Raw genomic sequence first — 13,838 nt, 5'->3', positions numbered from 1 at the left:
AAGTTGTAGAAACAAACGAAGCTGCCGTCTGCGTCAACAGACCTAGATAGCGGTGGACAAAGGGTGAAGGATCCGCTCGAACGGAGAAGAGATGCGCGGCAATGCATCGCATCGAGAGACTCGACATAAGTCGAAATATCATCTGGTAGAGACGCGCATTGCTAAGCTGCAGCCTTATAAGTACGATATTGGATAGTTGTCGCAATACAGAGGCACGTCTTCACGCCGGCTGTTCCTAAGGCCGCGTCGAAAAGGAAAGGTTGCACGCGGATGCGCCTACCAGCTCTTCTGTCCCGAGGAATGCGCGCTTGAATGGAAGTCGGCTGCGAAAGACATTCGCGAGAAAAGGAGAAAGACAGAAATTGACAGAATGAAGAGCAAGAAGAGAACGGGCGACCATGTGGAGTCGTACGACTGCGTGAATGGACAAGGCAAACGTATGTACAAGAAGTCGTGCATAACCAATCGGTTTCGAATGGATAAAACGAAACATGAAACTCCCCATCGCCCACTCTCGTATCGTACACATTTAGTAACACAGACTGTTTGACCCTTGTCCAGCCACAATCGATGTTGGCTATTTTTTAAATAATTTATATACTTAAAAATATAATGATAGTAATTATATTGGGTTGTCCGGAAAGTTCGTACCGATGTTGAAGGAGAAGAAATTGAAACGCAGAAAATTTAAATTTTAATATACATTTATTAAATTATATAGGTTAGTCGGCACGAACTTTCCGGACAACTCACTATATGTAAATGACAACTATGCGAGTTTTATGTAGAATTAGGCTACATTCCAAAATGTAGTATTTTCCTCTCTGAGGTTTTGCTCGAAATATATAGTATACATATTGTAATATATATTATATCATATCAAGTTCCTCGAAAAGATCATTTTAGAATGTAATTTTAATAACACTGAAAAAACTATTATACAGTTTCGATAATTAAGTTAACATTTTTTTATCTACATTCTCTATTAGTTACTGACATTATACATAAGCTTGAAATAAAGAATAATTTACATCATTTACAGCAAATGCCACAAATCAAATTTAATCATTTTTTAAATTAAAATTTTAAATAATAGTTATAATAAGATGTCTAATATTTTTGGCTATTAACTCTATATATAAAAACTAATATGGTTGTTACCTTTATAATTGCTATTTCTATGTCTTTTACTTATCAATGTGAATATTTTAAAAATTATATATAGTTACATTTAGAAAAAGTATCTAAATATTATAAATATCTAGATGTCTAAATAATCTTAAAAACTGTTAAATCTAAAACAAATTAATATATCCAAATTGCTAATGTCATTAAAATTAAAAGATTTTTCGAACAATCTATAAACTTTTCTCTTTCAGCGTGCGAGCGACATTCGTTTAACTGCAATACAAATTATCCGTTTACATCGATGCAGAAGAAACTAAGTACCTGGTGCCGAAGTGCCTGCGTTTATCGCTGACATTTCGACTAATGATCAATAACTTCGTGCGCCGTTGTTCATTTCGTGAACCCATTGGATTGAGCTTGTTCGTGCGAGAAACGCGACACCGGAAATCGACAGGCGAATACTCGATTAATAAAGCGAAATCACATGACAAACCCGCGGTCACAAAGCAAATTAAACATAAAATAATTTTTGTAACTTTTCAGTATGCTACTTCTTCAAAATAACTCGTTTTGTATAAAGAAAAAAAAGGAAACGTTTAAAATTAGCCTTGCAGATTCACACAGCTGGAACCCATAGATCGCTTTGTAAATCCCGATTGCGAGAACGCAAATTGCTTGTGATGAAAATTTAAGCTTCCTGATTGGCTGGAAAAAAGCAGTTAATGCTAATTTAATTATATTGTTCAAAAAGATTATGAAAAAACATCTACGCGATTGTAATTCTCATCGATTAGATATATATATATATATATATATATACATGCACGCGCGCGGTAAGAGCGTAAAATGGCCGATAGTGATGCAATTATATTTGATCATTCTATACGTTCCTATATCTACGTTCTCGTCGAGAGACAAGATAATGCTCGGACGATTGCATCAGTGACCGTCATCGTATGCTGAAGTATTATCCGTTTATACGCGTGTACATATAACCTTTCGGATGTACACACATATAGCCGAGATTTTGATATTTCAGGCATCATTTAGTGAAATCCTTACGCAAGTTTAGCATACGGAGTATATTATTGCGTGCTCAATGATTGACGCGAGTATATGAAAGCGTATAATATTACTTAATATCTTAACGTATTATTTAATACTCCAATGGCAAGTTTAAAAAATTTTTATAAGAAGTGTGTCTCAAAATTTCCAATACAGTTAAAATTATTCTAATTTTAGATATTATATAAGATATATTTTAATTTACTATATTTATTATTTTTTATATATTTTACAAAAAATACATTACAAATTTTTTTTATAAATACCTAAAAAATAAATGTAACGATATTTCAATAAAATATTTAAAAATTATCCAAATTCTTAATTAAACGGGCCGAATAACGTTTTCTCTTAATTCATAAATATTAATGTCGTAAGTTGCTAAAATACAATCAATTAGGTGATAAAATTAAATACGGTCCGAGAAAATGTTCGGTCAAGATGTGAATTATATTCGGTTAAAGTGTGCTTCATTGAAAAAAATGTTCAACGCTTAATTTGGTACATCCTCAGACAACTTTTTTATCAGAGATTGTCGACCAAAAACGAGGAGAAAAAGTGTTACACGTAGTAACGAGACACGCGTGCGACTCGAACTCCTCTTAATCACCAATTAAAATATTCGGTGAGAGTGCTGTTACGTTAACAATCACTTCGATAGCTTCTTCTGTAGCTTTTGATATCAACGCACGATTACGGAAAAATTTCAATGTCACAGAGAGAAGTCGTACTGTATTAAGTAATCCAATAAAATGTGAATAAATTTAAGACTAATAAAAATAATGCTTCTTGGTCATATTTCTTTCGTTAAAACTTTCTCTTCTTCCTATTATCTCTTTTTACAACAAAGACGATATTATCTTCTTGAGAAGTCCCGAATCAAATATAATCCTCAATTCCAAGTATGAGAAAACACCAAATTTACATAATTCATAGAATTTTCTTTACCTCGGGACAAATTAAAGAATTTTAGAAAATATCTAATTTATTAATTCTCCATTATTCAACGCGCGGTTTGTAGAACGGGATATGCATATAAATTTACATTGAAATATTTAAGCACTAAGATAATCCGCTTTGACAGAAAATAGGATTATTTCTCTTAACCTCTTCATCCTGCAGTGTATATTGTAATGTACATCAAATTTAAAGACATTATCTATTAAAATTATTTAATTCCATCGACATCATCTGAGATCAGTCTGTACATAATATGTATGTTGGCAAAATAGTCAAAATTTTGGAAAAAAATCATTGTTTAATATGAATTACTTATTAAATGTTTTTGAAATGAATTTAAAAAAATTTAATAGTGATTCTAATAAAATCAGATCTGAAGGGGTTAATCTATTATTTAAATAAAAACGATAGAATTTCAATGTATTCGATCTATTTGTTTGTGTGCATGAAAGACATCGAGGAATACTCAAATGACTTGCACGTGAGAGTCCAGATCATCCAGAATGACGAGCCTTATAAGTCGCAAGAGGTTGTTCTTTATGACTAAACCAGTACATTTGTATGTAAAATAAAACAGATATTTACATATTTGAAGTTTAACGAAAGTAAAAGTTTTTAGGAAGTTTTACAGTTCAGTGCAGCGACAAAAAACATATCAATCTTAAAGATGCGGCCGATTATGGCATCGCCGAAATGCGCGAAAATCAGGGACGTAATACGACGATTATACAGATACCTCCTAAAATAAGGCGAAATACTCTACAATTTTCCCGTCATCGCAATAGTCGCAACAGCGAGAAAACATGGCGATCGTACCATAAATACAGCAAGATAGAAAGCAAGGTAGAAAGAAAAGTAGGTGATGTGGCGATATACCCGTATCAGGATGACATTCGATCTGTCAAGTGAATAAAAATGAAGTGCATCGTCCGCGATGTTGGTCAGCGAGAGATGTGTAGCCCGGAGTTGCAGCAGGTTTTATCGATTGTAACCCTTAAGCTACCTCCTCCCCCTCCCACCCTTATATCGCGTTGTACGTGTGTGCAATGAGTAACGAGACATCTTACAAGGTACGCGTATAAAAATGCAAAATGAAGCTGCGAATTTAAATTGCAAGTACATTTTGTTAAATATAAAGAGAGTTGATAGTTTATCGTCTAATATCCAATTTCTTCACTTCCAGATAAATTGCGGATAACTTTATCCAGGAGAATTTCCTGGATAAAGTTATCCAAAGGTGAAGAAATTGAACATAAATCATCAATGTATGGATGTATAGTACACTTCGCGCGTGTGATTCTATATGTGTTCACTGTTTTTATAATAAATCTGAATCTGGCAAAAAGAACATGCAATAAAACTTCGTGAAACATCTCTCTAATTTTTGCAAAGCGACGTGACACTCAGAGCGCAGATGATATCCGCCTCGAGAGACTCGTCGTGTTAACAAATGATCAGATAGAACCGCGAAAATGTTACCTGGTGATGTGGGAAATTAATGATCCACGGCGTATAGCGCGGTGTGTTCGACGAAGAGGAACTTCGATTGCATTAACGATCGCACATAATGATCACGGCTGATCTCCTTGAGAGACCTTTTTTAGAGATGTACTCTTACACTGTTAAATTTATAATGTCATGTTATATCTAGTTTAAATGATTCTTTATTATTTCTGTAAGCCATTGCTCTTACTCAACATGTCGTTAATTTAACTTAAAAAATACAGTCAAACGATTTAACTCAAGAAAAAAGTACTAAATTTGATTTAAAAAATTTGTTATTTACCTACTAAGTGCATACATTAACATGAACGTTGTTTACTTTGAAACTAAATACAAAAATATTTTCATTTACATTTTGACACACATGAGATAAAAAGAAATAGAATGTTATTCAACTCAAAGGAACAGGTTATATTGCTGTTTTGATATCTAATAGTGTAAATCGCGAGATAATAACATAGAATGTTAACCGCTTTCACGACTGATATTTATTCATACATCTTTTGAATATCTACTCGCCGCGTTACGTAATACAGCTAATTAAAACCCCAAACATATCGCGCAAACTTTCCCCTATATTTACCGGACAATCGTCCCGTGATTGACCAGATAGTGATCGTACATTCCGTTCCCTTGCATTTAATTAATATTCTTTGTCCAAAATCCATGTTCTTCAGAAGATCTCTTCACGAATTAATAACGTGTTCACGCGATATTGATTTACAAAAGTCGACAAGTGTTTTTTTAACGAAGTTTTTTAGAGAAAATTTTTGAAAAATTCCCAAGATAAATTCTTAAGATTTTTTAAATATTTATTATCTATTTAGATTTTATCGATTAAGACTTAAAAATACTCGCGTTGTGCGAAGTATTTCATACTTTATTTAATTTTTAATGACGTCTTTTCAAGAACTTTATTATATAACGTTAATTATAAAAGTATAGAACTTGTAATTTTTTTTAATAAATATAAAAATCGATTTTTATGAAGAATTTTTTTTTTAATGTAAATCAGACCATAAAATAAATGTATTGGACAGAGCTCTTGTTTTTATATAATATAATATAAATATTATCTTATCGCAAAATTATTGCGCTATAAATTACTGTACGGAGTTGACGTTTCGTTATAATCCGCAATGCGCTAAAATATTCAATGAGCAATTGTGAGATGTATTTTAGCATTTATCATGTCAAGCGTCCTCGACTTTCAAGAGAGACGTTTACTCTTCCCTTCGCGTTCCCTTCCTAGTTCCGATTAATGGATTATTTTAAACCAACCCCCTAGGCTTTTCTTGCATTCTATTACGACTCGTGAGTGCAAAATGTAAATGCGATCTCGCGAGAAAATTGTTCGGATATATCGATGACGTGACTTTGAATCACGCAGGTACATGGCACTGCGCAGCAGCGAGCAGCTGGCATTCCTAGAGACACATGAGAATTTATTGTCGTGCTACGTGCTCCTTACATTTCCCGTAAAAGAAGAAAACTAATGCCTATCGAGGCATAATTCACTGTTCCCCCCGTCGGATCCTGTCTAATGTTACATCGATGTACCTCGCCGGTAATGTCCATGATCAATAATCGCACGTAGGAAAATGTATGGCCTTCCCCAAAGTTTCCTCAAAGAAGAGCGAAAGAGAGGAACTGCGACGTCGCTAAATTACTACTAATTAACGTAATTAATCTTAATTAATTTCATGATTCGATATTTTCATGTTTCGATTTGACGGAAGATCTTGATAACTTATAATTAATATTTTTTCATTGTATGTATTGTCTCATATCGTTTTTCTGTATCTTAACATTTTAACTATCATGATAATCCAGCGCGGCGTTTGACTTTTTATTAACATCTTGATTATTATTTGTAACCGAGACTGTCACAATTTTTCAAAACGCTTACAAAAAATAACGTTACCTAATATAAAATTTGAAATAACATAAATAATTAAATAACAATGTAAAAATGGACTACTTCATATTCATAAGAGCGCAAACTGATTTAACTATATTACGTAATGAAATTAATTAATTACACAATATTGTTCCGGTAAAAGAGTTCATAATTAAATATAAATAAATATAATTGTATATAAAATGTGCTCATATATATATTTTCTTTCTAGTATAATTCTCTATATAAAAAATAATGACAATTGGAAAGGAAAAATAACTTTTGTATTATTTTTCTATACAAAAAATAAAAACGATCACATTATACAATATTCTATATAATTACATATATAATTACATATATAATTTTATTATATATAATTATATATAAGCAATTTTTTATTATTTCCACAAGTTCTTTTCTTTTTTATAAAAAGAAAACAATACAAAGTTTATCCTTCTAATTATTTTTCAATTCTTCTTATTATGTTTCTTGTATATATGAATGGAAATTATACAAGAAAAAAAATGTATGAGCATATTTTATATATAATTATGTATATTTATACTGGAGTATATAAACCTTTTTTACTGGGTTACTTATGTGCTATCGATAATAAAAACTCTCTTATGGCGAGACATACGAATCTGGGTAAGCGATATTAATCGTATTTCCAACTACGTACTTCCAACGCGTGCGGAATTTCCTAGACAAATATAATCCCCTATTTCGTGCGGAGACATTAACATATCTGATCGGCGATATTTACTGACAATCTCAAACATCCCAATGGAATGGCATTGATTATTAATTAGATACGCATGTTAGGTGCATGCATAATTCCGTATCTTCCGGCACATGCATTGCTTTGTATCAGCTATATAATACACCATCATGTACTGTGACATGTGTGTGCGCGCATATTTATATTACATAATAATGTCGTAAGAGAAAAAAGACCCAATATTACTACGCAGCTCTGAGTTTAAAATAAAAAATACCTTTTTACTTTGTAAACGTACACTATCGCGTATGCAAGGGAATATTCTCGGAATCGCGCGTAATCCATTTCGAACGAGAAAGTTTGGCGTGCTGTTGTTCCTCTCACAATTACGTTACGCCAAGGACCAAAGCCGTCACGTCCTTTCCTTTATTTACTTATTTATTTTTTTTTATGAAATCCCTCGATTACAATCGCCTCGATTAAACACTTAACGCGAGCTCGTTATTCTCACAGCATACGGAAAGTTCAGCCGTGACGAGGTAAATGCGATATAGCGCGGCGCTTCACATAATTATCGGTCGATAATGAGAGATTGTCAGGCCGTTTCCGATTGATTAGAGAGTGGACAATTCGACTGCGCGTGTCGTGCGTTTGTCAGTCGATTCACAGGGCTAGGGACTGCAGGGGATATTGAGTTTGATTTTACGCCAAATCGTGAGTAATTTAGACTTTGCAATTAGAAAAAAACTCGAAGTAAATAGCCATTTGACCAACTGATTTAATGATGGCCGTGATTTGTTGATTAGAAACGCGCGTTAGCACTGACGATTAATATTACGTAACATTTGCGTGAGCGATGAAGCGATAAGATTGGAAAAAAAAGTAAAAAATAATGGAAGAATTTTCCCGTGTCCGTACTATTGCTAGGAAAATGCCAAAGTGATGGGTGGCGTCTGATTAATAAATTCGATAGAAGATATGAGTTTAAGCTGTTTCCCATATGTGTCACATACATGCGTTGTTTTATGAAGAGGGTACAGCTTTTTACAAAAATCCACAACATAAATCTACGCGACAGCGACACGGCGAAACAGCAACAGTCTCTCGAGCACTCGCTCTCGATCTTTTAATCTGACGGTAACGGTACTCAAACACATACGAATGATTGAAAATATGGTAGATGCCACTAACAGAAACGTTATTTCTATTTACCAGGCTTTCCAGATTTCTGCCTCGTGTCTCTATTACTGAATGGCAATTTCCTTGAACTGGCCATCTTGCCGTAAGAGAAAATAACGGAGAAATCCAAGCATGAAAGAAGCAACAAGAAAAGTTACATAACAGTGTTACACGTATATCGTTCTGTCTTCTAACAATAAAAAATTCGTATAAATTCGAAACGATGGGGAATACATATTATATATGAACGTGCCGATGAGTCTGTCAGAGAGAATACCAACTGATCGCAAACTCACCGAGTCCGAGTTTCCGGTCGACTAATCGATGGAAAAGAAAAACGGATCCCCGCGCAGATCGTCGTTAAAGAAATTGCGACAATTGAGTAAGCATCCTCCAACGGGGAACCGATGACATTTAGCGCAGTGTGACATGGTGATCTCGGGGAAGATGGTCTCTCCTCGATGCTATGTGGAGTGTGTTGTTTCTCAGCTCACCAACGCGGCGGTAGCGACACACTTACACACACGCATACACACACGTAATGATGCTGTGTTAAATCGTGGATCCGTGTAAACCCCCCTGTCTGTCCCCCTGTGCGGCCCCTCTGTGTGCCCCCATGTGTATTCTACGTACTATCATAACGTAGTAGCTATCGGTGCATTGGACCGTCGGTGGTGTTGGTGATGCCTCCAGGGGTATATATACGACGAGCGCTGCGGGGCTTGATAAACACTTGCCCATCAGCGATTACTGCCGCAGCATGTACACGTCATTGGTAAGCGTTTAATTAAGAGAAAAAAAAAACTCAGGGGTGGAGGGGAGAAAGGGAGATTGGGAAGCAAGAATGCCGGAGGGCGATTTCCGCCATTCGCCGTGAGACAATTCGTGGGTAATCGTAGCCGGGTCGTGTGAATCTGACGTGCATTTCCGGTCTCTGCGGTGGGATTCCTGTGCGCGTATCGGGACATTCTGTGAGTTACGTTGTTGTAAGTGACACTTCTCGATTATATCCGGTATAGAGCGAGTCCGGAAACTCCGAGGACTCCGAGGACTCGGATGTCGGTAGGTAGAAACGTGGGGCGAGCCGGGATCGGAGGGTAAGTAGCGTGTCCCGGAGGATAGTTGGTGTAAGGATATCGATCGACACTATCGGGATACACCCAAAATCTGTCGCGTTCGCGTGTAAAACAATGTACGTTATGTTTAGTAACGAATGCGTATAATAGATAATACAATGTTTTAACTGCGAACTAAGATAGTTTTATTTTACAAAATACTGAGTCATGGATTAATTTTATCTTACGTGTGAGATAGCAATATTTATTCTTTTAATTACTTTCACGTACTAGAACTAGCTTTGTTTAAACTAGAATTACTTTTTTATTAAACTTTGTAAAACTATTTCTATTTTAATTAGAATTGCTAAAACCAACACTAGAACTACTTAGTAGTTTAAGTGTTGACTTTATAATTCTAGTTAAAACACAGAAGTAGTTTTATAAATTAAAATAAAAAAATTACAAATCAGTCATTTTTATTTTAATAATAGTAGAATTTGTATTTTAATTAGTTTTTATTATTAAATTAATTCTATTATTGAACTAGAATTAGTTCAATTACTATTTTTAGCTATAGAAATAATTTAACTCTATCAAAATAAAAAATGACTGATTTGCAATTTTTGCCAAATTTGTAACGATTTATTTACATTTTTTGAAATTTTTCATTTTTGTTGCAATATGTAAATTATTAAATTGAACTTATTTTCCTTTCTTCGTTCTTTTTTTTTTAATGTTATATGTTATTAATAATAATAGAAATAGATATATCTTTATCATCGATAATTCTAGTGTAAACAGCGTTTCGACTGAATGAATATTAATCACGTAAAATCGAAGAGTTGCTAAGCATAACAACATTTCCATAAATCATAGTGTATCTGTTCATTTCTGTTTTCGACAAGCAGCGTATTCAGTATAATTTATTTAGTGTAACAGTCTCTACATAATCAACATATTGAATTCAATTCGGTTTTATTGAATAATTTTGGGATAATATTGATGTTCTCAATAATCTATTATAGAATTTTTTGTTCGTTGTAATTTAAGATAATGTCTTATTTGTAGTGTCAAATAATTATTCAGAAAATTGTAGAGTTATACAATAATAATATGAATCGTCAGCATTGTGAAGGTTATTCAAAGTACAGCGTCTGACCTAATAACGCTGATACTACCGCGATCCCCGTCGTGTCTGACTCAAAACGGTATCACTACTGCGGAGTCCGTTTCGATTAGTTCAAAGCACAGCTTTCTCTGTCGCAACATGACCGACCTAGCAATTTCAAATGTTGTTGTTAAAGTTAAATCAGTAGTATAATAAAGGCAAAATTCTTAAATAACTTTAATATTTCGATACAAATATTTTGATATTAATATGTTATACTATATATTAATATGATTATATTGGAGATTGCAGATATATTGTTCTTATAATTAGTTATTCTTAATTATTTCGTTTTTACGTCGCGCAAGTTGCGTCCTCGAAAATATCGCTATAAGTAGCGATAGTTTATTAGCACGTACGCATAAACACTTGTGCAACAACGTGAGCCTCAAGCAAGGAAGCTAAACGAGAAGGCTAATGTTCATGCGATGTTTACGTACCGCAAACATAACCGGTGGCGATTAACTAAGGCTGTTTAGTCCTGTGCATCGCAATTCGGCGTTGTTATCGAATACCGTAACTTCGATACTTTATCGTAGCACGGTATTAAATTATTCGCCGCGAGTTCTCATTCGCGCAATCATTATTTTAATCGAGATCCTACTTGATAAATCAATCTTCGGAATTAATTGTTATATCTTTAATCTCCAAGGATAGATATTACTTTTACTTTCATCTCAGTGTTTGTATTAGATCTTTTACCGGTAGTCTCAACTTTGATGCAACGACCGATATCGTTGAATTTCATAACATAATGACATATTCAAGCGATTTCAATCAATCAATATTAGAATCGTGTATTCGCAATTTGTATTGTTAAAACGTGTGTGTCCTAAGCAGAGATGTGAAAGTTACTAAATATAGGAGGTTAACACGCGGATGAAACATTTAGGGAAAAAAAGATTAATTAAGATAGTTCTGACAGTAAATCTGTCACCGCAGCATTTCCGAGTGATAAATTGATAGTGAGCGTTTTTAACGATTTAATAATGACTATTAAATAAATACTAATCTCATCAGTCTTCATAATTTTACAAAAGCAATTAATTTTGTTCAAGAGTACTGCAATACCATATTACACTGTCAGCAGGATAATTACATTACATTAATTAGACTTTAATATTTGAATTTACAATTAAATGCATACTTCTCTGTATTAAAAATTTAACATCAAATGTGACTCTCCAACTAAAATTCATTCCTACAATAAATGTATCATCGCGAGCAGCTCGATTATCCATGAATTATTTTTCCCGCATTAAACACGTATTTATTTCCGCCCAATTAATACTTTTTAACTTACATAATTTAATTTTACATCGAGAAATTTTTATCAATTAACGATATAATGGACAATTTTTACTCCTATATTTTTTTACATTTATAAATGTAAAAAATTAATAAATGTATAAAAAATGTTGATGAGTTTCATACTTATTCTTTAACGATCGAATGTTTTCCACTAATAATAATATCTATCTAAACTTTTTATTTTTATTCTATAATAAATTTTCCTAAGTTTGAACTTTTGAATAATGTAATTGGAAAGAACTCATTTCTATAAACGTAGGATAAGACAATCAATTTCCGTCATTTAATTTACTCTGAAGATAGCTCACGCGATTTCAAAACGTTCGTTTATGAGAAATATATTTTAAGAATTACAGCACAAAAAGAAACTTAGAGTAGGTTATTTTATCTTTCGATAAACTTTAACTCACTCTCTTATCTTCTTACTCTTTTATTCTCTTACTTTTGTACTTTTTGTTTATCCATTACGTAAATCACGTAGTTTATCCAAAGATGGAACAATCGATCCTTAATCAGTAAAACGTGAACAGTAAGCGAATTGATCAATCACCATAAGGCAATAACGTAAGCAAATCCATGTTGATTTCCTCACTGTGTAAATTTTTTTGTATCGTAGCGCTCAGTGTGTTCGAGGAATCGCTTATTTTATTTTTATTATAGTTGTGTCCTATTATAGCTATATTCTATTGTTGTTTTATGTCTAATGAACGATGAAGATAGACTGACAATAGATTGACTGATAAACGTTCTCTCCAAATGTAACCTAATTGCAAAATAAAATTATATTGGAAAAATTTTCGTATCAATAACTTTCAATAATTTTATTTTTATATTATTAATTATTTATTAATACTTTTATCAGGTAATTTTGATCGCATTGGCAGCCTGCACCGCGGCAGCGCCTGCCGACGAACCGATACCAATTGTCAGCCAAAATCAGGAAGGTCCTAACCCGGATGGGTCGTACAAGTGGAGTTACGAATCCGGTAACGGAATCAAAGCCAATGAGGAAGGTCATCTGGAAGAAGTCGGCACCGACAACGAGGCGATGAAGGCAGAGGGCGGCTTTAGTTACTCGAGCGACGACGGCCAGGCGATCTCCTTGACATATGTGGCCGACAAGAATGGTTTCCAACCGGTGGGTGCTCATCTACCTACCACGCCGGAAATCCCGCCGCTAATATTGAAGGCTCTCGAGTGGAATGCGGCTCATCCGTCCAAGGAAGATGAGAACCAGGTGTAAAACAGCGACCGGCGCCGCCGTCTAGCATGTGATCTCACGACCTCCATGAGTAATTATTCCGCCACGAGAATATGGAAGACGATCCACGATACATGAACCTACGGTGACGCTGGACGACGAGTGTTGCCGCCGCCCCCCGTTGTCGTCCTCACCCTCGAAATAAACACGGACTACTCCGGTTCAAATTGTTGTAAATATTTATTGTACACGATATTATACACATGCGTATTTTAAATATATTATATTATATTGTATTAAAATATATATATTCAAAGAGACATATGTACCACGATTTTGTAACTGACTTGTAGTTATGTCATGGTACATTAAGAATAAACGTTGCATTTTAGGAGAAACATTGCTATTAATAAGCCTGATACCCTCGGCGAAACACGCGAAAATGTACGCGAAATTCTGCTCCAGATTCGCGAGCGTTGGAAGGATGCGGGACAAATTTGCGGTTGGTGGTGGCGCATATTTATTCATCTCTCTCTCTCTCNTCTATGTCTACTGTCNCTATCTCATTNTTNATGANCTATCTANNACATCATANTNTAAGTACTAATACTTAGCTACTTCTATTCGTAATACTAGGTAAT

General features: G+C 34.1%; 1 protein-coding gene across 1 annotated transcript; it reads left to right on the top strand.

The window, feature by feature from the left end:
• The first annotated feature begins 9,219 nt into the window (after positions 1-9,219).
• On the top strand, positions 9,220-13,595 carry LOC105620888 (endocuticle structural glycoprotein SgAbd-4-like). Its single transcript, XM_012202365.1, has 2 exons — positions 9,220-9,234; positions 12,859-13,595. Exons 1-2 carry the CDS (start codon positions 9,220-9,222, stop codon positions 13,237-13,239), a joined length of 396 nt encoding a protein of 131 aa, XP_012057755.1. The 3' UTR covers positions 13,240-13,595.
• Positions 13,596-13,838: the final 243 nt, after the last annotated feature.

This window comes from Atta cephalotes (assembly GCF_000143395.1).
Source record: "Atta cephalotes unplaced genomic scaffold scaffold00030, whole genome shotgun sequence".
NCBI classification, from domain to species: Eukaryota; Metazoa; Arthropoda; class Insecta; order Hymenoptera; family Formicidae; genus Atta; species Atta cephalotes.
The sequence above is the reverse complement of the archived record's forward strand: the minus strand, read 5'-3'. Positions and strand labels throughout refer to the sequence as shown.